At 44.3% G+C, this 22260-nt stretch overlaps 1 protein-coding gene across 3 annotated transcripts in view; it reads left to right on the forward strand.

Annotated features, from left to right (window-relative positions):
• The window catches only part of Ttc28 (tetratricopeptide repeat domain 28), a 433645-nt gene that overhangs the window by 216306 nt on the left and 195079 nt on the right, over positions 1 to 22260 (forward strand). For all 3 annotated transcript variants that reach the window (XM_028860613.1, XM_028860614.1, XM_028860615.2), the window contains 3 exons: positions 2141 to 2288; positions 11302 to 11574; positions 12523 to 12653. In XM_028860613.1, coding sequence (XP_028716446.1) covers positions 2141 to 2288; positions 11302 to 11574; positions 12523 to 12653 — 552 coding nt within the window. The remainder of the gene's footprint in view (positions 1 to 2140; positions 2289 to 11301; positions 11575 to 12522; positions 12654 to 22260) is intronic.

Here is a 22260-nt window from a genome sequence, read left to right on the forward strand (position 1 = left end):
GTAGAAACCCAGAATTGTCTTTTATCGTCTTCAGATTACATCAACACACTGCTACAAAAATGAGATAAGTGGGTTTGTGTGGGACCGTGGGAGTCACCTGCTCCCACGTTCTCTGTGTGCTTACAGTGCGGTAGAAAGTGTAGATGTATATTTTAAGCAGTCGTTTCAAGGGTTTGAAACTTCCTTTAGATGCCATGAATGTCATTTGTGGAAATGGGCAAGTGTGTTTAACTGAACAAAGCTAAATTTGTGTTGTAGACAATATTGTAAGAGTAGGCAGAGAGAGAAGCCAATTATTTTAGAGGCAGATGTTATACAAAAAAAGCACGTTAACAATGTAATAATTTTAAAAATTAGATTTTTAATTTTACATGGGGAGTGTTTTGACTTCATGTTTGTGTGTGCCAGAGTGGCACTCTGATCCTTCAATAGATTGTTGTCTGTGTACTTGAAAAGCAAACTGTACTTCACAAAACTGGCTTCAAATTATGATTTAAGCTCTAAATTTAGGGTCTGGGGAAATTGTTGACCTTGGAAGCTCCAAAGCCTTAGTCTACACGAAAAGAATCCATATAAAAACGGGTGTGATGGCCCATGCCTGTGGACTCAGCTGGGGCAGAAGCTGGACAGCCAGTTTACCCAATCCCAGGGAGAGAGGCTTTGTCTCAGAAAACACCGCAGTCTATCTACGCTGGAGCACACACACAAGCTGATTTTTTTTCCCTAGATAGGGTTTCACTGTGTATCCCTGGCTGTCCTGGAACGCACAGAGATCCACCTGCCTCTGCCTTCTGAGTGCTGGGAGTAAAAGCATGTCCCACCACGCCCAGCTTATAAACAGAATTTAAAAAGAATTCTTTTTTTTTGTTTTTTGTTTTTTGTTTTTCGAGACAGGGTTTCTCTGTGTAGCTTTGCGCCTTTCCTGGAGCTCACTTGGTAGCCCAGGCTGGCCTCGAACTCACAGCGATCCGCCTGGCTCTGCCTCCCGAGTGCTGGGATTAAAGGCGTGCGCCACCACCGCCCGGCGATAATTTCTTTAGTTAGCTGAAATGGTCTCCTGTGTTCTCATGTTCTGTTCTGTTTTAATCAGTTTTAAAACTAACCAATTAAAGGATGAAAAGGACAATAATCTTGGTTGTTTTGAAGGAAAGCACATGTGTTTTAGGTAACTATTTTAAAGTATGTTTGCAACCCCACAGAGCATGTAACCGTAGTCAGTTGTGGTGAGTAAAGGCAGACGGAAAAATAGCCACAAGGAGGTGGTGGCCTGCCGGGGCTACATAGTGAGGTCCTGTTTCAGACAACAAAACCCATCCATCAAAACCCCCAAACAAAACAACAACAAATGTGGGTGTCCAAACTGATTTTTAAAACAATGATATGTGCATGCTGCTGTGTGTGTGTGTGTGTGTGTGTGTGTGTGTGTGTGTGTGAACTTGTCTTGATGATAGCCTGTGTCATGAGCCAAATAAAAGCTTTTCTTCCCCAAGTTGGTTTTTATCGTTGTTTTATCACACAGCAGAGAAGCAAACTACAGCGTGATATAATGGGCATGTGACACAGTTGCATTTCACGCTTCTTTGTTAATGTACCATGCCAAGTACCTTGGTAAGATACCAGGAAATTTCCAGATAGACATCCTTAAGGAGGTGTCTCATACTTCCTGTGTTTCCAAGGACAGACTTGGCCTCTTGATTCTTCTCCCTATGTCTCTCAAGTGCTGTGGTTACATGGCGGCCAGGGCTGGTTAGGAATGGGAATTTCTATTGGACTACCACACTGACTTTATGTGGTGCTGTGGTGGAACCCAGGACTTTGCGCTTGGTAGGTGAGCACTATACTAACTGAGGTATAGCTGCAGCCTAAGAACTGTGTTTTAAATTATTTAGAAACAATATGAGAATAAATACCAAGGAATAGAATACAATCAGTGTGTCTGAGAAATGAAAGAAAAATTTAAATGTAAATTCATAGAAGAAATATAGTTTGTGATGTTTAGAAGAAATGAGTTTATTACGAACCCTGTATTCTGTTTTGAGCCACAGGTACCTTATTTAGAGATCTGATAAAGAGTCCCTATGGGTACTCCAAACAGCAATGTGATAAATAAAAATGTATGTTATTTTTCCTGTATTTCCAGGCATACTTCCGACAGGGTGTTGCCCTCCAGTACCTTGGACGTCACGCAGATGCCCTGGCAGCCTTTGCATCTGGGCTGGCTCAAGACCCCAAAAGTCTCCAGCTCCTGGTGGGGATGGTGGAAGCTGCCATGAAGTCTCCCATGAGAGGTAGGTAGGATGAAGTTCTTCAGGTATTAATGAAAAACAAGACACTCAGCCTTCCAGGACGTTGAGGTCAGCTTGGAGGGTTCAGAGGTCAAGAGCTTCTTTCTGCTTTAGACAGGTGAGATCAGAATTCTTTTCAGTAGCTGCTGTTAATGATGCATGAGGGCTACTGGGGTCTGTGGGCTGGTGATGAACCCTTGACATGGGCACATGAGCTCACTTCTTTGTGTTTCAGGAGTATTTAAATAATTTCCACTGTGAAATTAGATTTAATATTTTAAACCATAATACCTCTAACAATAAGTTGATTTTCTTGAGTGGACAAATACAGCTTTTAGAAGTAATAAAATAAGAGAAGACATTAAGCTAACCCTTCTTCCTCCCTCCCTCTCTCCCTCTTTCTCTTCCTCCCTCTCTCCCTCCTTCCCTTTCTCTCTTTCTCCCTCCCTCCCTCTCCCTCCTCCCTCCTCCTTCCTTCTCTTTCCCTCCTTCTTCCCTCCAAAACACAGCAGTCAATCCAAAGATATTAAGAGATAGTTTATTCTGGAGCCAAATGTGAGTGACCATGGCCACGGGAGCACAGTTTAGATCTCTCCACTTCCATGTTTTCCAATATGGATGTAGTTTTACGGAGTTTTGTAGCAAGAGAACAAAGAACATTATAAATCAAGGCATTACTTGGTAGAACTATCAGAGGTGGGTTACACCCAGATGGAGGATTCTCAACTATGGGCCTCAGATGTCAGCTCCTAACATCCTTAGCCCTTCCATTGGTGGAGGATAGGGTTTTGTTAAGTTAGCACATTCGAAGGTTTTTATGTTTATCATCAGGATGTCAGATCTGACACAGAGGTAGGCAAGGGGCGGCTCCTTAGGGGCTAAATATAGCCTAAGAGAAGTAACTAGGCTCCCAACCCTGCAACATTCCAAATTCCCCAGCCTTTGTAGACACAGCTTTTTTTCAGGAATTCTCAGTCATACTTTCCTTCTTACTTCCTGACAGAATCTCACTCAGTAGCCCAGGCTGGCTTGAACTCACTGTGTAGTCCAGGCTGGCCTGGACCTTACAGCACTCCTCCTATCCTGGCTTCTTGACTGGTGGGATTATAGGCCTGAGCCACCATGCCGGGCTTGTTCTAGCATTTCTTAAGCACCCCACATCTTTAGAGGAGCATCAAGAGGCTGTGTTTTGCACTCAAAAGAGATGAAAAGTAAGACAGACAGAGACTGTTTATTTTCTCTGTTGCTTTATTTCAATTGATCTTCTGAGAAAACAGGAGAACACATGGAGATGGTGCTGTGCAAGGGTGGAGGAATTCTAAGGCCCTGAGGAGATTGTCTTCATTTTGCAGAGCAGTGGTTTTATTTTCTTTTGGTCTCTGGTCCTCAGAGGTCATGCCTAGGATCTGAAGAGTACTGGGCAAACATCCTCTGCTCACTGAGCTCTGAGAATGCTGAGTTTCGAAGAATGAGCACTTGGGAAGTTTTGATTAAACTCATATACCAACTGTCATCTTGGAGTGGTGACAAAGTCATGATAGCGAATTTGTAGCATATAGACAAGGCCACTGCTATCTTCATACCCTTAGCCGTGTCAAGCAGGACTCTGTCTTTGCTGCAGAAATTGTCTGTCTTTTAATTGTTTATATGAGAGAATGAACATTTTGTCTAGTTTTGAAACATTTACAGCATTAGGTGGCTTTAATTTGTTGCCTGTTATTGTACTTGGCTCAAAGTATGTGCTAAATAAAAGTCTGATGAAATAGATAGTGCTCATGTCTCTAGGCAATTCATAGCTTTAAATAAGAGATATTTTCCTGGAAGTTGGACATTTCATATCTTCAGGGGAAACCGGTAAGAAACCCCTCCTCTAGCTGTTTCATAAATCGAACAAAGCTGTATCTTTGCTTCAGGGACCAAAGGCTTTCCCCAAGGTAGGCCTTGCTCTCAATAAGCTGTGATCCAGAGCTGATCACTTGGGGCTCCAGGACTTTGGGAGAAACAGACAATAAAAAAGCCAATCTGTCTTCTTTACCATTTTCTACTTTTTTTTTTCTGCATTTTTTCCCCTCTGTCTTCTCCATGAAGGATGTGCATGGAACTTCTCCAAGAACTGGCAACCTCTTTTAAAGAACATACATGCAGCATTTTAGTTTAGTCCGTGAAGATAACACCTGTTCATTTTGAGGCATTCCTGCTTCTGCCCTAGGATGTTGCACCGAATGTGTTGATTCCAGCAGAATGACACCAGTATGGCTTTGAAGCAATTTGTTGAGAAAAATGTAAAAACACCTTCCCTGTAGTGTGAAGAGCAGCTCAGAGCAGCTGTCACTCTTAGGGTTCCTTCCCGTCTTTCAGTGAGTGTCCTGAGGCTGACCCTGGAGAAAACTGCTTCTTACAGGTGCCTGGGGCGCTTCCGTGTTCTCTTCTCCCCTCAAACGTAACAAACCTGGCTCACTAAAGCCGTGGCATTGCCTTCCCCGCTCCGTCTGCTCCAGGTGGGCCTCTTCTGAGCACGCCTGTGGCTGTGCACAGCGGAGTTCTTTGCACCATCCTGCGTCCTAGCCTTGCTCGGGGACCATCACTTTTTGCCGCTCATGGTTCACAGACTCTGTTATCCTCCTGCATTTTTTCTAAGTTTCTTACATTGAGGCCCAGCCCTGTGGCTTGGACCCTTCACAAACAGATCTGACCCACTGTGTCCTTTTGTTGTTGTTTTAATTATTTTGTTTGCTTGTTGAGTTAGGGTGTCATGCAGCCAAGCCTGGTCTCTCACTCACACTGGTGCTAAGGCTGGCGCTAACCTCCCAGTCCTCTTGCCTCTGTCTCCCAAAGCTGGGTTACAGGCATGTGCCAAGATACCTGGCTTAGTTTGTAATCCTTCTTGTTTGTTTGTTTGTCTGTTTGTTTTTGAGACAGGATTTCTCTGTGTAGCCCTGACTGTTCTGGAAATAGCTCTGTAGACCAGGCTGGCCTTGAACTCACAAAGATCGCCTGCCCCTGCCTCCCAAGTGCTGGGATTAAAAGTATATGCCACCACCTTGGCTGTTCAATAATTCTTAAATGCAGCAGGGAAAAAACTCCTTAGCACAGGTGCTTTTGTAAACAAAACTCTCATGATTTGAAAGAATGCCTACAATTTGGTGCTTATTTTTTATTAATTTATGTTTTTAATTTTATGGGTGTTTTGTTTCCATTCTTGTGTGTCTGTGTACCATATGCATGCACTGCCCACAGAGGCCAGAAGAGGTTGTTGGGTCCTCTGGAACTGGAGTTATAGGTGATTGTAAGCTGCCATGTGGATGTTGGGAATTGAACATGTGTCTTCTGGAAGAGCAACCAGTGCTCTTAACCACTGAGTCCTCCAGCCCCAGTTTGTTCTTTTGGAATATGGCTCAGCACTGGAACACACTTACCTAATGTGTACTGAGTCCTGAGTTCAATCCCGGTATTGCACAGAGAAAGAATGCATTTTCTAAGGAGGGTCCAGCCTATATTAATATACTTCTTTCTATATAAATATACTATGCCCATCCATATTAAAATTAATTTGACTTTTATTATTATTCTCTATGCTCCTAACCAAATTGTCTGATTTATTTTATGCTTTGAAATTTAATGCATATATACAAACCAGACGTGAGTAAGCTTTCTTGTGGATATGGTGACATTACTATACATGTATTCTCTCTTAAATCATTAACAAAAATATAGAAATAAAGATAAACATAAATTGATAATTTCTCAATCTTTTGTCATCTTTGCTGTTTTGTACTTCAGTGATTTCAGTTCAGGGTTGTGAAAATGCTGAGGGATTTGATGTGGTAGGCTGGGCCTGCTATGGCTTAGTGACACAGTTGTAGAAGAGGCCAAGGCTGCCTCCAGCTCTTCTCTCAGGATGCTGGATGCGATAGTGCTGAGGACTCCCATGTAGTTCTCTCTTCTCTTCTAAGAGTTGATTCATCTAAAGAGGTTGCCTTTTGAGCTGTCTGTTGTCTGTTGTGATTTTGTCAGCCCTGGAAGGATCCATGGAGGCCACTTTATCATGTGCCCATGGAAAATGACTGGCAGATGATTAGGTTTTTGTCTCTCAGTTTGCAGGCCTCACCTGCATTTATCTGTGTCTGCCCTCTGTGAACATCCTCCCTCAGGGGCTCTTTTAGGCCTAGCCACTCTTCACAAGAGCCCTGCTTTTGAAATGCTATGTCTCCCAACAAGGAAGGATTCTGATCCTAGCGTGGCCATTTGCTAACTCATTGACAGTGAGAAGACTTTGTTTCCTCTGTGCTAGCTTTCTGTGAGGGGGACATGATGATACCCATCCCATGATGTTCTGGGAGCCAGGATGGCCCTGCAGAGCCTTCTCCTCTGCAGGTGGGACATTTCCTTTCAGGGTGCTCATGGCAAAACAAGCCTTCACGGTACCCAAGGTCCCTTCATGTGCAGTCATGGGAAGGAAGACTGGAAGTCTCTCAGGTCTTAGTGTCAGAAACCTGGCTTCTCTTTCATTCTTGTCTGGAGTACTTCTGACCCTTCCTACACAACAGCGTGACTTCTAGTATTTCAATATGTATTCCATGCCCCTTCCTCTGTGAAGTGCCCTCCTTAGGACCCCTTAGGATCCCTCAGTTCAGCTAGCAGTTCTCAGAACTCTGGCTGGGAGCTGCACCATCTGCTTCTAGATGCTTACACAGTCTCCCCCTGCTACTCACTTCTTATTTGTGTAGATTAGGCTGTTTAGATAAAGTGGCTGGACATTGTGAGGTACTAGAGTTTAAGGTGTGGAGTCTAGTTCAGAACTGTTCTCATGTGGAGAGGTGTGCATCTCAGAGCTGGCAAATGTCGCATGCCCCTTCGCAGAGGGTGACTGTTTATTTTCAGCATCTGCTATATCCTCACAAGCTCCAGAAGTGTCAGAAAATGTGACCTTGTTCTTCTTGAATTCCCAAAGTGTAACACGAATTGCTAAATGGTCTTATTAATAAAAACAAAAACAAAAACAAAAAAAACCTGGAGCCAGATATTGGGGTGAAAGCTGAAAGATCAGAGGGATCGAACAAGCCATAGCCACAAGTTCTTATTGCTAGGAAATCCTCAGCCCAAGAGAGAGCTACTTCCTGTGTGCTCACGCCTATATACTTTCCTGTGCCCTACCATCTTACTTCCTCCTTCCACCCAACTACTTCGTCTTTCTGCCCAGCTCTATCACTTCATGTCTGTCTGTGCAGACCTGCAGATCTCTATGGTTAACTAGTGCTGGGATTAAAGGTGTGTGCCACCACGTCTGGTTCTGTTCCGGGTGTGGCTTTGAACTCATGGAGATCTGGATGAATCTCTGCCTCCCGAATGCTAGGATTAAAGACATGTGCTACCACTGCCTGACCTCTATGTTTATTATAGTGGCTGGCTTTATCCTCTGATCCCCAGGCAAGCTTTATTTGTTAGAGCACAAATAAAATATCACCACAGTAAAGACTTTACATTTCAAAAACCTGCAACAGAGGCTCAGTCAGTGTTGCAAGGGGCCTTTCTATTCCTATGGAATTGGTTTGACGCCAGGTATTTCATGTATTATGCATACATTCTAGAAAGGAAAACATCTGAATAGCTACAGGCTGCCAACATTCTGTTCTGTCTAATCTGCTAAAAATCACAAAATTAGTCCCTCTGATGATAGCACAAGTCTGTCTTAGAACAGGAAGCCGCAGTAGGGTTGGAAGAGTCTTAGAGGTTATCTATAGATTTAAAAAAGTGTCTTAGCATCTTTTTCATCAAAAGCAAACACAGTTGGCTGGATACAGTGACGTGGTCCTGTGGTCCTGGCTACTTGGGAGGCTAAGATGAGAGGACGGCTCAAGGCCAGGAGTTTGAGACCAGCTTGGGCAGCAGATCAAAACCCCAACTCATGCTCCCAAACCTAACTGCTGACTAGAGGTTCTGATTAGTGACCTCTGAGATGGAATCTCAGCTCAAGCAGAGAAACATAACATAAAAAAGGAAATCACATACAGTGAAATGGGTTCACTGTGTATATTGCTGTACCCATAGGCAGAGATATCCACATATACATAGGTGTCCATGTACACATATGCACATAGCCTATGTACTTGGCAGTGGGCGGGGGGGGGGGGGCTGAGGTTAGTAGTTTTGAAGGACAGGCATGTTCTTTCAGCCATCGCTCACTGTTTTTCCCATTATGCCACATCAGCTTCTGCTGTTTCATATACTGCCTGATCAGCTCAAACTGGCGTGTTGGAAATCTGTCTTTCTTGAAGAGATTTGTCTGTCTCTTACTGGCTCCCTATGTAAGTCAGTACTTCCCCCTAAAATGCCTCCCACTCAGAATAAAAGCAGTGACTGGTTTAAATGCTGTCCTTTGTTTAAGAGTCAAGTTCCATTCCCATGAAGCTTTTGACCACCCTGAAACATCACTTTCACATTCGCTTTATGTTTATCTTTGCAGTGTCATTTGGGTTTTAATGTACTTATATTCTTTTTCTATACACTTTGAGTGGGAATTTTCTTTCTTTTTTTACTTACAATTTTTCTTAATTTCATTCTCCTCTACCAAAAAACTTGCCGAAGTAAAGGTTTTTTTTTCCTTTTTGGGAGTTTCTAGGCAGCACCTAACCTTAGTTTTCTAACTGTTATAGTGCTTTCTCCTCTTTCTGTGGCTGTTTCAGGGGCTCTCCAGTTGCTATGGGAAAGACAGTCTCATTCTAAAGCATGGGCCTGTGCCTTCGTCAGTCACTTCAGGACGAGCAACAGAACACTTTCCGTGTATGTCAGGAATTCCCATTCTGCATACCTGCTTCCTGCCTCCCACTATAAAAGCTGAAACATCCAATCCCAATTTTCCCACCATCCTTGGCATCTGAAACTACAGGTTCAATGAAGAGAGGGGTGCGTAGACTTTGTCACTGTGGTGGGTGGCAACATTCCTTTTTTGAGGGCTGTGCTCAGTGGCAGGGCTCTGCTTTGGGCCAGAGGCTGCATCTCCTCCTTCCACGGCATAACTGGGTAAGGTCTCTGTAGCTCGCCGCTAAGACTTCCTGCTGTAGTGACCCGGTGGCCTGGAGTCCTGCGTGGCCCCTTGCATTGCCTCTAACCCTGTCTGACTGACCTTAGATGAGTAGATACATGCCCAGATTCTTTGTTTCTAGAATGATGGTGTCTGTTGTTTCTAGTTTTGCTAATTGGAGGTGGAGTGCTGCTGCTGAAGGCCACTGTTGCCAGCCCGCAGCAGGGGCCACAGGAACCCTGCTCCCAGCTTTCTGTGGCAGCCCCTCTTCTATGTTCACAGTTCCTGCTCTTTCCCGGCTGTGTTTAGCCCTGTTGGCTAGCCAGTGCTTACGAGTGTTCTGCTGCTTGATCTTGACAGGAGTAAAAATGTTCTTTGTTCTCTGCTTAGTGATCTGATTGAAGAGGAAAATGCTTTAGGCACCAGCCAGCTCCAAGGTTTCCCTGGTGATGTTGACTGAGGCAAGAGCTCCTTAGCTGAGAACTGAAAAGTCATAAATTGCAGAGATTTCGTGTTAATATAGCGCATTGGCCAGGAGGCTAGAGATTTAAAGAGACCAGCCTTGCCACAGGCTTGATGTGTGGATTATCGGAACCATTGATGTGAAGGAGGTTTCGGGAACACATGGTTCTAACTCTTACCATCTTTAGAGAAAAGAGAGAAGGGGACAGGAGCTTGTCATCTGCACCCCCCCCCCCATGGAACTAATCCCACATGGCTCACTGACCTCTAACCTCACTGACCTCTAACCTCACTGACCTCTAAGCTGACTGTTGCCATTTGAACATAAAATGAGGCTGACATTCGTTTACCACCTGATAGCTCACCCGGGTGCAGGAGATGGTTTCCTTATGGCTTTGTTTGCTAGTGTGTTGTGTGTTTGTGAACTAGTGTAAGATGTAGCCCTTGAGAATGGTTGGTGTTCTGTGGATCCCATTTCCTTTATTGCATCTCCTAGGAGAAGCTATGACACAAAAAACACATCTCTCACCACCAAGAGGATAAGAGAGAGTTTATTCTGGAGCCAAATATTAGTGACCCTGGCCTAGGAACACAGATTTAGATTACCCCAAATCCCGCATTCCAACAAGGTAGCATTGTCATAAACTTCTTATGGTGACGGAACAAAGAAAATCATAAATCACAGCATATTTGAAATTCACTGGTGCTGCGCCAGGCAGGCAGGTCATAGCAGTGAACGGGGTTTGGATAACTCTGTCATAGGCCTTAGATGTTGCCTGACACTGTCCTCAGATCTTTGGTTGGTCAAAAATATACAGTTTTGTTAATACATTCCAAAAGGTTTCTTTTGTTGTTGTTGTTGTTTTAAAATCTGTTTATCAAAATGTTAAGTCCAGCTTTATCTGTTAGTAACAGGTGTTTGTTCTGACACAAAGTGGGCGGGGCAGGGAATGGCAGTTTATTAGGCTAAAGATTGTCCAGGATAAATTGCAATGAGGCTCTGAACCTCTCTACACCACCACAGTTTTAATCAATCAATTAGCAGTGATTGATTTTTTTGCAGCTTCTTTCAAGGAATTCTCATTCACAGTATTCAACAGTTTATCCTGAAAAATAATTTTACTGGGCAATGTGGAACAACTTGAAAATAACTGTTAGCTAAACTGTGTAATACAAGCCATAAAATAAAGAGAATTTAGAAACAAGAGTCAGTGAAGACTGGTGGGCTGAGGATGGTGCCCAGTGGAGGGCGGCTGGAAGGGTGGCTTGTCATGTTCTCATAGCCACATTCAGGGACTGTGTTGTATCCTGAGCAATGAAAGGCAGAAAAGAGGGAGAACGTGGCCACGCCCGCAGGAGAAGGGAGCTGCGGGGTGGTGAGGAGACTAGCTGCAGGACGTGTGGGCCGTCGGGTGGTGCTAGCTTCAAGTTGAAGAGTTTGGGCTTGAACCAGGCCACAGACACGTTTCTCGAGCACAGTGAAGAGATTGCTGTGTCTGTCAATCTTCATTCTCGTGTTTTCTTTTTCTGCAGACACCCTGGAGCCCACTTACCAGCAGCTTCAGAAAATGAAACTGGACAAGAGTCCCTTTGTGGTCGTGTCTGTGGTGGGGCAGGAACTCCTGACAGCTGGCCACCACGGGGCCTCTGTGGTTGTCTTAGAGGCTGCTCTGAAGATTGGCACTTGCAGCCTCAAACTGAGAGGCTCTGTCTTCTCCGCCTTGAGCAGTGCGCACTGGTCTCTTGGGAACACAGAGAAGAGCACTGGGTACATGCAACAAGACTTGGATGTGGCCAAGACCTTAGGTATGCATCTCCTCTGCATGTCAGCTGCCTGCCCTGATTCTGACAGGACACTTGATTTTAGAGTCCTCAGGTCTTGAGGATCTTCATACAACAAGGGTCCGAGGCTCCCAGAAGACCTACCAGGGTGATTAGCACATTCATAACCTTCCTCAGGGTTTTCATGTTCAGTTTTAATGCCCCAAGGGCTGGTTCTCCGGATGACTCATCTTCATTTTAATTTTGTCCTCCCTGAGAATGTATCAAGGTTTGTCAAAGGTCACAGTGCAGGCTGGGTGGGGTGGACCACACTGAGAGGCTGAAGCAGGTGGATCTCAGTGAGTCCCAGGCCAGTCACAGAGGTTAAGCACTTCCCTTGTGGAGCCATATGACTGCAATGGCTCTGACATTTACTAACTGGGGGGACTTTGCGGCTCTGTTTCTTGCTGCTTTAGAGACAGGGTCTCATTGTGGAGCCCAGGCCAGCCTTTATCTTGTGAGCCTCCTGCCTCTCCATGCAAGGAAGAAGGAAAGGCATGACCTGTGACTGTGGCCATCATGGTAGTGATTTTTCAGGGACTCTCAGGTTGCAGGAAGGAGGGCCGTGGGGGTCTGCCATCAGATACTCATAGAGAAGTGATGTATGATTGGAGGCCTGGAGTCAAATGGCTGAACCAGCAAGCTGATAATTGCTCAGAACCAAAGGTCATCTGTAGAGTGAGGAGGAGACTCCCAGCAGCAGCAGCAGCAGCTGGTTTGTGTCAAGGTCTGCACTGCCCCCACCCTATGTGTGTGTTACAAGAATAACAGTGTCTAGAGAGTTGAGTTCTAGAATCTCATCTCCCCATATAGAGTCTAAAAGAAAGTAGGAAAGTAGCAAGTCCTGGCTAGAAACTTTGTGGCTTTGAAGAGAACTATGTATGTTATAAATAATGCTGTAACTTAGAGAATTTCCCTCCTTATCCAAATCAGGTGACCACACAGGAGAATGCCGAGCTCACGGAAATCTAGGCTCTGCGTTCTTCTCCAAAGGAAATTATCGAGAGGCTCTCACAAACCACAGGCATCAGTTGGTCCTTGCCATGAAGCTGAAGGATCGGGAGGTAGGAAACTCACCTGTAAACCAAACTACATTTTCAGACACATAGAGCCCTTGCTTGATCATCATTGGCTCTCTCATGCATGATTAGGTATTAAATGTCTATTGCACAGTGCCCCTGACCTCAGGAGCAAACAGCATGCTCGGGTGCACTGTTCTGATTCTCTTCAAGTGTGCTCTGAAACACACAGGCAAAATGGCAGAGTTGTATCTGTGACACACTAGCTCACACAAGCTTTACTTGTGATCTAGTGTTATGAGTGTCGCTCATTGATTTTGTTTCTTCAGTGGGTTTTTACTTCTGAGAGAGAAGCCTGTTGAGTTGACAAGGAGAGCCAGCATCTCTGTGCCTCTGTGAGTTTGACTTCCAGGTTCCATGTCTGAGTGAGATCATGTAGTGTTTTTCTGTGTGGTCTATTTCACTTAACATAATGTCCTTCGCATTCACACATGCTGTGGTGCCCCGATGTTAATGTTTTGACACTTACGTGTTCCCGTATCATGGCTGCTGTGAACCATGCCCCATGAGCACAGCATCCCACTTAGCGTGTGCTCCTCTTTTCATGATGCTGGGGAGGGAACCTCGTGCCTTGTGCATGCTAGACAAGCATTCTAATGCTCAGCCATCTTCCCAGCCCACTCTAAATCTTTAAGATCTTTTTCCTTAGTACTGCTGTTTACCTTATTGTGATAAACTAAAAATCTTTATTTCTATGTCATTGAAAACTGCCAAGTGATAAGCCTGGAGTTAACTATGGTCAGAACTTAGAGGAACAGGCAAAGTGTCTCAAGGGAACCAGTGTATGTTTTGTTTAGGTTCAAAGTTCCAATAGTCCAGTATTATGATCAATCCACATGAGTCTATTAAATGGGTAACAGAATTTATTAAGACATAAACTGAGGAAATACACTCACGATTACAAGAATGGAGTAGGCAGCAGAAGTCGTCCTCTGATCTGACCTGGAGCAAATCCACCCTACAGGCAGGAGCAGGGAGCAAGGGCATGTGACTCTTCTCCTGTACAATGGTAGGAAGCACCGCCTCCTTTGGGCCATATAGCCCAAGGTCATGGGCTGGGCAAATACCACTACAGTCTAGTCTTCTGGGATTCTTAGACCTGCAGTCTCCTCCAGGAACTCCTGTCACAGGTGGGACTCAGAGTGAGCATGTGCACTGCAGTTTCTCCCCTGAGGTGTTTAGGACACTGAAATGTGAAAACGCTGCTTAGCAACTACAGTGAATACTGTCTTAATCGATACCAGGATGCTGTATGTGAGTTAAGACAGGGACTGGTTATGGACTCAAGGGTCTTCAGGAAATACCTGAAACACTAGCATTATCTGTCATGTTCTGCTGACATGATAAGGTTCTTTTGAAAGATGATATTTGTTAGTTTGTACAGTTATGTAAGAAATGTATGGAAGTAACCAAGTTTTGTCTACCATACAGTTACCATTTTGGACACACTCTGTTAGCCACATGCACAGTTTTATCTGTTTGTATCAATTCAAAAGTGAAACCTTTTTTGTAAGATTGTTTTATAACTTTTTCAACTGAATTTAAAGTCGTCTTCATAATTATTTCGCCCTCCTGCCCTTCCCCCTGTCACATGTGTTAGGTTGTTTCAAATGATTTCGCGTTATGCAGTGTGAGACGGCACACGGCAACTGAGCCTTTGAAAGCTTATCTGTCCCTTTGCCTACGTTAGGGGACGTGAGTCTGTCAGTCTCACCAACAGCAGGCTCTCGGTTTTGCTTTCTTATGGGCACCAACATGAGACATTAGTATTAGAATGCAAAAGTCAGCTTGGAAAGTTAAAAAGAGAAAGTGGTGTTCTATAGGTGTTGGCTTGCTTGTTCTGTGTTTGAGACAGGGTCTCACTATGCAGCCCTGGCTGACCAGGCTGGCCTGGAACCCAGGGCTTTGCTGCTTCTGCCTTGAGTGCTGGTTAAGGGCATGCAGTTTTGTTTGTACTGCTTTGATCAATTGGGCGAATTGGTTTTGCTTCTTCCATTTACAGCTCTATTTTTACTTCACTGTCTGGAGACAACGAGGTCTCACTTTACAGTGTAGGCTGGCCTGGAACTTGTGACCTTCCTGCCTTAGTCTGCCACATGCTGGGAGTACAGGTGTACGTCATCGGATCAGGTCATATCTTAGTCTGTGTTTTCTGCAGTGGTTTTGGATATTTTGTGTGGGTTGGATTCTCTGTCACCCCACTGCATATGGAAACTGTGCTAGTGCAGTTTTAAGTATCTTACCACGTAACACCCCCACACCACACTGTGACGTGACACCCACACCACACTGTGACGTGACACCCACACCACACTGTGACGTGACACCCCACACCCGCTGTGACGTGACACCCCACACCCCACTGTGACGTGACACCCCACACCCCACTGTGACGTGACACCCCATACCCCACTGTGACGTGACACCTCACTGTGACGTGACACCCCACACCCGCTGTGACGTGACACCCCACACCCGCTGTGACGTGACACCCCACACCCGCTGTGTGCCTCCACTGTTGCTGCTGTGGAAGGAAGATGTCTTCCCCACTACCTGCCAAGACTGTTTGTTACATTCTAGAGAATCATCCTTTTGGGTTTCTGTTTGGGTTCCATTCCGGGTAGACATACTGTGGGAAAGTGATCCCTTCACTGTAGGGATCGCCCACCAGGAGCCTGCTCTGTCCTCCATTCGTTCTTTATGCTTCGCACTAGCACACACTGAGGTAGTTTCCTGCATGTGTATCGTGCCTCATGGATGTGGTGTGTGGCCCTCTGGTCTCTCCTGCACACCAGCGCAGAAGGTTAACTCTAGACTCATGATTTGCCATGGGAAATTTTCTCATAGTAATTTTATCAGGTCATGATTTTGTTGTCTCTGGGTTCTGCAGTTGTGCAGACTGTCCTCAGGTGATGGTAGTTTGTGCCTATGGCTTAGGCAACTTTTTCCTCTTGATTGTTGCACTGATTAGAATTGAAAGTGCTCTGTGTGGCAGCCACACCCACCAACATCCATTTCAACCTGTGATTTACTTTCTGTGTGACAATTTTCGTCGTGCATGCCTACTGTGTGTGATTGGGTTGCACAGGGCGCTCGGAGGCATCCCCCCCCCCTCTTTTTTTTTCCTTTTATTTTGTTTTATAATACCATTCAGTTCTACATATCAGCCACGGATTCCCTTGTTCTCCCCCCTCCTACCCCCTCCCCTTCCCCCAGCCCACCCATCCCCTCTCTTTAAACACTTCTCCCAGTTGGTCTTCTTGGTTTCTCCTTCCATTGCCAGATACACATCAATGATATCATGTATCTGCATAAAACCTAAGAACCACCTGAGAGAAAACACGTGATTTTGCTTTTCTGAGACTGACTTAAGTCACTTAATAGGGACATCTCCACTTTTGCCAATGTCACATTCTCTTTATTTAGTCCTCTGTTGTTGGACACCTACATTGGTTCATATCTTGGCTGTTATAAAGTATAATTTTTAATCTAACATCGTCTCTGTGACCTTTAGTTGCACCTTACATGTTCTGTTATTTTTATATTGAAATAAAATGCCATCTGCAGCAAAGTTAACCACTATAAACACTGGGCATATGGAGGTAACAAACTGCATCCTTCACCTCGTGCCTCTGAACTCCAGTACATTCTAGGATTTTACCAAACAGTAAGATAGCAACCTGAAACCCATTAATCTGCTCACCTTTAGCAGCAATGGGGTTTTCTTTTATGCAATTACTCTCGGATACTTAATAGGGGAGGTGATACCTTCGCCACAGGATTTTTCATTGAGAGTAACCTTCTGTCTCCTTTAATGACTTCAAAATTAATTTCAGGTACCCACAGAGACCTTCCTGTGAGTGAATATTAATTGTCAGGAGGGTCCATAAATTACATTGTATTAAATGTTCTCTCGTCAGTAAATCTGATATGCAAATGCACCGATGCCTCCAAAGGTCTTATCACCCCCATTTCTCTCCTGAGCATCATGTTTCTCTACCCATCTGCCCCCCAGGACCCCACTTTGGCTTACTGCACCTGCCTCAGCCTTCAACCCTTGCCTGCCGCTGTACCATTCTTGGCTTTTTGCCCAGGCCACCTCTCCCTGACATGCTCATGTCAGTTTGGTGACCGAGTTCTCTTCTTTCTTCCGTAATAGAAATGTGTTTCCTGTCTCTCTCCCCATCCCCTCTCCGGCCATACTTCTTTTAGTCTGAGCCATTCAGTAGCTTACCCTCTGCACCTTCATTCTTTGTAACAGGAACTCTACAAGTTGAGGAGAATGGGGTGTTCACTCCTGAGACCGTGAGCATAGCCCAAGATAGTGAAATAATTATGAGTTTAGGTATCACACAACCTTGAATTTGAATTTTGCCTCTATTGGTAATTGCTGTGTGGCTCTGAAACTGTCTCTTTTAAATGAATGGACCAACATATGAGTCGCTTCATTTTGGGGCTGCATCACAGCTTTCTTTGTATCTTTTGATGAACATCAGCACTTGTTTCTTAGGTGTTTGCTGATGCATATGTTTAGAATGATAGATTTTTGCCAGTTATCTAAAGTGATTGTTGTTAGCATTTAGGCATCTGTACTCACCTGCCCTTAGGATCCAGACAGGATCTGTCCTCAGCTGCAGCCACCAAGAGCACCCCCTGTGTGCACTCGCTACCTTTCCTTTTAAAGGCGGGCCTTGCACACCTCCTGTCTCTTTCTCTTCCTTGGTTCTCATCCCTAGGGCCGGTCTCTGCCCCTTCTCTCCCCCCCCCTCAATAAACCTCCCACGTGGGCTCTGTTGTATGGTATTCCTTCCTGCCGTTTTTAAAATACAACAGTTGTACTGAGATATATCATCAGCAATATAAGGAAATCTTAAACTCCAACAAAAATAGTTAAAAAGTGAAAAGAGGACACAACCATTTGAGCAAGTAACTTTGAGTGCTGTTACAGGTAGTTCACATGCTGTTGTGAAAAGTAAGTGTTATTTTATAGAAGCGGCTTTCAGAGGACAGAGCCTGCAGCTTTAGGATTCTGAAAGGATGCTATACTGTCACTGGAGTTATTGTTTTCCTCTTCACTGCATCAGCCGTGTGTACACCACATATAGCTGTAAAGTATCAGCGCTTGCTTTTAGCATAAAGTGGCTTTGTCCCAAATATTCAAGTGAACTGGGCATTGCTGGAGGGTTTTCTTTTGTTAGGTGGCTTTGTATATATACTTCCTGTCACGCTGCAGCGTGTAAATGTTCTAATTTCTGAAGCCCTGTTTTAAGTTCACCCTAATTCTAGTTTCTTCTCTCTCCAGCCATCTCTTGTAGAGTTCTTTCAGTTGCCCTCCTGAAATTTAGTTCAGACCGTGAAATTACCTGTTCAAAAAGCTTTGCCGGCTCCAGTTGCCTCTGGGGGAGTCTAAATGCCTTCATAAACGTCCCCATGACTTTCCAGCAGTGCTGTGTGTAGTCCTGTGGCTTTGTGCACCAGAGTTTTGTCCTTCTGCTTATTAGCTCCTTTTGGCTCCCCTGGGTGTTAAGTTTACCTGACCATCTCTTGCTCACCAAAGCTCTCGTTCTCATCATCTCCACTTGACACCAGACGGTAGTGTGCAGATGAGATCCGTTGTCTCTTTGTGGCCTGCTTAGGGAAATGTTTGTGTATCCCCAGGCTTTATTGTTTCAGCATCTGCATTTGGCCATGCGTGGTGTGGGGAAGAGAACAAAGTCAGGGTTCTTCCCATGGGTCCAGCTGGCCCAACAGTCAAGAGGCGGCCGAGTACTAAAGCAGTGCTCTTTGTTTATGTCTGTATGCAGACAGCATGTTGCCTCACTTGTATAGCTCACTAATGAGTCTCCGTCTCTGACACTGTCATTCTTGTAGCTTGTTGTAGGTCAAGATTGTGCTGGCGTCCCAGCCTTTTCTCTCCCACATGAGGATGTGACGTATTTCCAAACCAGCTTGTCAGTCCTTCTTTCTCTAGACATCCAGTTGCAACTATGATTAATATAGAGTGTGGCTTATATATTTATTAGACAGTGGGGTCATGGCCCATTTTATGTACATTTAAATATAAGTGTGTATATAAAATATGTAGTTATATAGTTTCCTTTTTTATTTTTAATGCCAAGGAAATAGTTTTGTACTTATATTTGCAATTTTTATTTGTATGTGTTTATATGCATTTGCAGGGTATGATGGGATAGCTTGATTCATGTACATGAGGTATATGATCAAGTTAGAGTCATCAGTAATTCTGTGATCTTGCATATTGTTCTATATTCAGTTCTTATTTTTAATTATGTACATGCGTCTGCATGGGAGTTTGTGTATGTGAGTACAATATTTTTGGGGATGAAGATGTCGGATATTCTAGAACTAGGACTACATGCAGTTGTGAGCTGCTTGCAAGAGCAACATATGTTCTTAACCACTGAACCATCTCTCCAGCCCCATCAATATTGTTTTTATGTATTGAGAACCTTCAACTTCTTTTCCTCTACCTATTTTAAAATTCATAGCACATTGTGTAGAATGTGCTTGCCCTGCAGTGTGTGGCATTGGGACTGACCCTCTGGTCTTGGTGGTATGGGGCCTTTTCTGCCTGTCCAGGGACCATGATTCTACACTGCTCTGGTGTGGTGGAGGATCTGCAATGTCCGTCTTCCCCTGTCTGTTGTATTCCATCGAACCAGAAGCCCTTCAGTTCCATCCATGTTGCTGCAGAGGATGGAGTTTCTCATTTTACGGCTGTGTCTATATTACCATTAAGAAACGGATTCACTGACAGGTATCTGGTTCTTCCAGGTTGTAACTGTGGTGAACAGCATTGAAGAAGACACAGGTGTCAGGCATCTCTTTGATGTGTTGATGTCATTTCCTTTCATATAATCCAGCAAGTGAATTTTAATTTTTCAAGGCATCTTACCCGCTTTGCACAATTTCGGTATGATTTAAATTCTCACCAGCACTGTGCCAGGCTCCTTTTTCTCTACATTCTCACCTCTTTGATAATAGCCATCTATCTTAGTCACATGTGTATTGCTGTGAAGAGACACCATGACTATGGCAACTCTTATTAAATTGGGGTTTGCTTACAGTTTAGAGGTTTAGTGTACTGTTGTCATTGTGGGTAGCATGGTGGCACACAGGGAGATGTGGTGCTGGAGAAGTTAAAAGTTGTGCATCTGGATCCATGGCAGCAAGGAGAGAGACGCTGGGCCTGGCCTGAGCCTTTGAAACCCCTAAAGCCCACCCCCAGTGACACACTTCCTCCAACAAGGCCACACCTCCTAGTAGTGCCCCTCCCTAAACACTCAAACAAATGAGCCTATGGGGACCATTCTTATTTGAACCACCACATCATCTCTAGCAGGTATATGGTGACAACCCACAGTCATCTTGTTTCATACTCTTTATGGTTAGTGAGTCTCAGTACCTTTTCATATGCCTGTAAACTGTTTGTGTCTTCTTTTTAATGTGATGCAGCAGTCACCAGCACTTGCTGCTGTTCTTGTAGCAGACCCTAGTTCAATTCCTAGCACTCACATGGTGGCTTACAACCACCTGGATCTCCTGCCCAGGTGATCCTGAGGTTTCTCTTCTAGTCTGCTCAGGCACCTGCATGCGTGTGGTGTACATATATACTCGGATATAAACACATAAATGTTAGATAAAAACATAAACCTTAAAAACATACATATTTAGGGATGGAGAGAGAGGGACTCATGAGTTCCCACACTAGCTGAGGAGTTGTTGATGGTTTCTGGGGAGGGAAAGTCAGCTTGCTTGCTTGGTTTCTTTCTTTCTTTCTTTCTTTCTTTCTTTCTTTCTTTCTTTCTTTCTTTCTTTCTTTCTTTCTTTCTTTCTTTCTCTCTCTCTCTCTCTCTCTCTCTCTCTCTCTCTCTCTCTCCTCTCCTCCCTCCCTCCCTCCCTCCCTCCCTCCCTCCCTCCCTTCTTTCCTTTTTCTTTTTCCTTTTTTCTTTTTTTTTGGTTTTTTAAGACAGGGTTTCTTTGTAGCCCTGGCTGTCCTGTAACTAGCTCTGTAGACCAGGCTGGCCACGAGCTCACAGAGATCTACCTGCCTCTGCCTCCCAAGTGCTAGTATTAAAGGAGTGTGCCACCATCACCTGGCTTGAGAGTCAGTTTTCTTTTCATGTATGTGTATATGTGTGTGTAAACAGGTACCCACAGAGGTCAGAAGAGGGCATTAGATGCCATGGAACTGGAGTTACAGGCAATTATGAGCCACTTGGATAGCTCTGGCTATTCCTAGAAACTGAACTCAGGTCCTCTGGAAGAATAAGAAGTACTCTTAAATCACTGAGCTATTGCTCCATGCCCAAGAGTCAGTTTTCTTTAAGGGTGTGACCACTGTTAGGTTGACCATACTCCAGTACATGGCCCCACACCAATGACTATAGTGAGCACAAATTGGAACTGGTGAGGATTAAAAAAATGAGGACATAAAGTTTGAAGAGATGAAGTGGATCTGTGTTAGGAATAGGGGTGGGTAGTATCAAAGTATATTGCATGCATGTATGAAATTCTCAAAAAATTAATAAACATTGCATTTAAAAAATAAATGCACACATTCAAGTTCTTTGCTTCCCTTCTTCCTCCCTTCCTCATTCTCTCTCTTTCTCTATTGAATTGTCTGTATTCTCTATATGTCTTAGATTTAATACACAGTTTGGAGATAGATTGCTCTTTACTTTGTCAATGGTTTTCTTTGCTATATAGAAGCTTTTCAGTTTGATGGAATTCGACTTATTTTTACTACCTGTGTTTGTATCATATCCATTCAAAATTAAAATATTTCCCCAAATTAGTTACAAGGGTGGTTGTTATAGACATATCAACACTTAATATTAATATTTTGCAATTGTTTTCAAACCAAAAGGCACATTGGTCCTGAGTGAAACTCCAGGCCTGGAACTCCTGGTCACTTGTTCTTGGTGGCCACATACCCCGCCCTCCACCCTGGTACACTGGAGGAAAGGGTTCTGACTGCTTTACTAACTCTAACTTACTCTGACAGCCGTATCCAGTGGTTCACCACACCCCGGTGCTGAGCCTTGTCATTACCAGCTAAGACCCTCTGGAGCCCCTCCTGTTCCAGGCCGGTGGTGATGCTTGTCGCCTGGAGAAGTGTCCAGGTGATGGTTACGGTAGAAGTTTCCTTGGCTTGTTCTTGCAATTTCAGAGCTGGGGAGCAAGGTTTAGAAACTAGAAAACACAACCACATTTTGATTTCCTGTCTTTTTTACAGTTATCTTTGTTGTTAGTGACTAAACCCTAAAATTCACATTCAATGAGGATTCCTTTGACTGTCTCATGCCACTCTCATAAGATCTTGTAGAGTGAAAGATGATTCTTTATGATTATGAAAATAAAGGTGAACTATAATCACCAGCTCATGACACATGTGGGTTTGTCAGACCAGGAGAAAACTGAGCTTCTGGGTCTCCTCTAGGATGGGGCTGCAGAAAATTACCCAGAGGTCTCCCAATGATGTCATCTTCACCACAGCACTGTCTCCAATACAACGCAATTTCCTTGGAGGTTTTTGCAGCCACCGTCTACGCAGTGTGTATTATATAAT

The sequence above is a fragment of the Peromyscus leucopus genome, chromosome 23 (assembly GCF_004664715.2).
Source record: "Peromyscus leucopus breed LL Stock chromosome 23, UCI_PerLeu_2.1, whole genome shotgun sequence".
NCBI classification, from domain to species: domain Eukaryota; kingdom Metazoa; phylum Chordata; class Mammalia; order Rodentia; family Cricetidae; genus Peromyscus; species Peromyscus leucopus.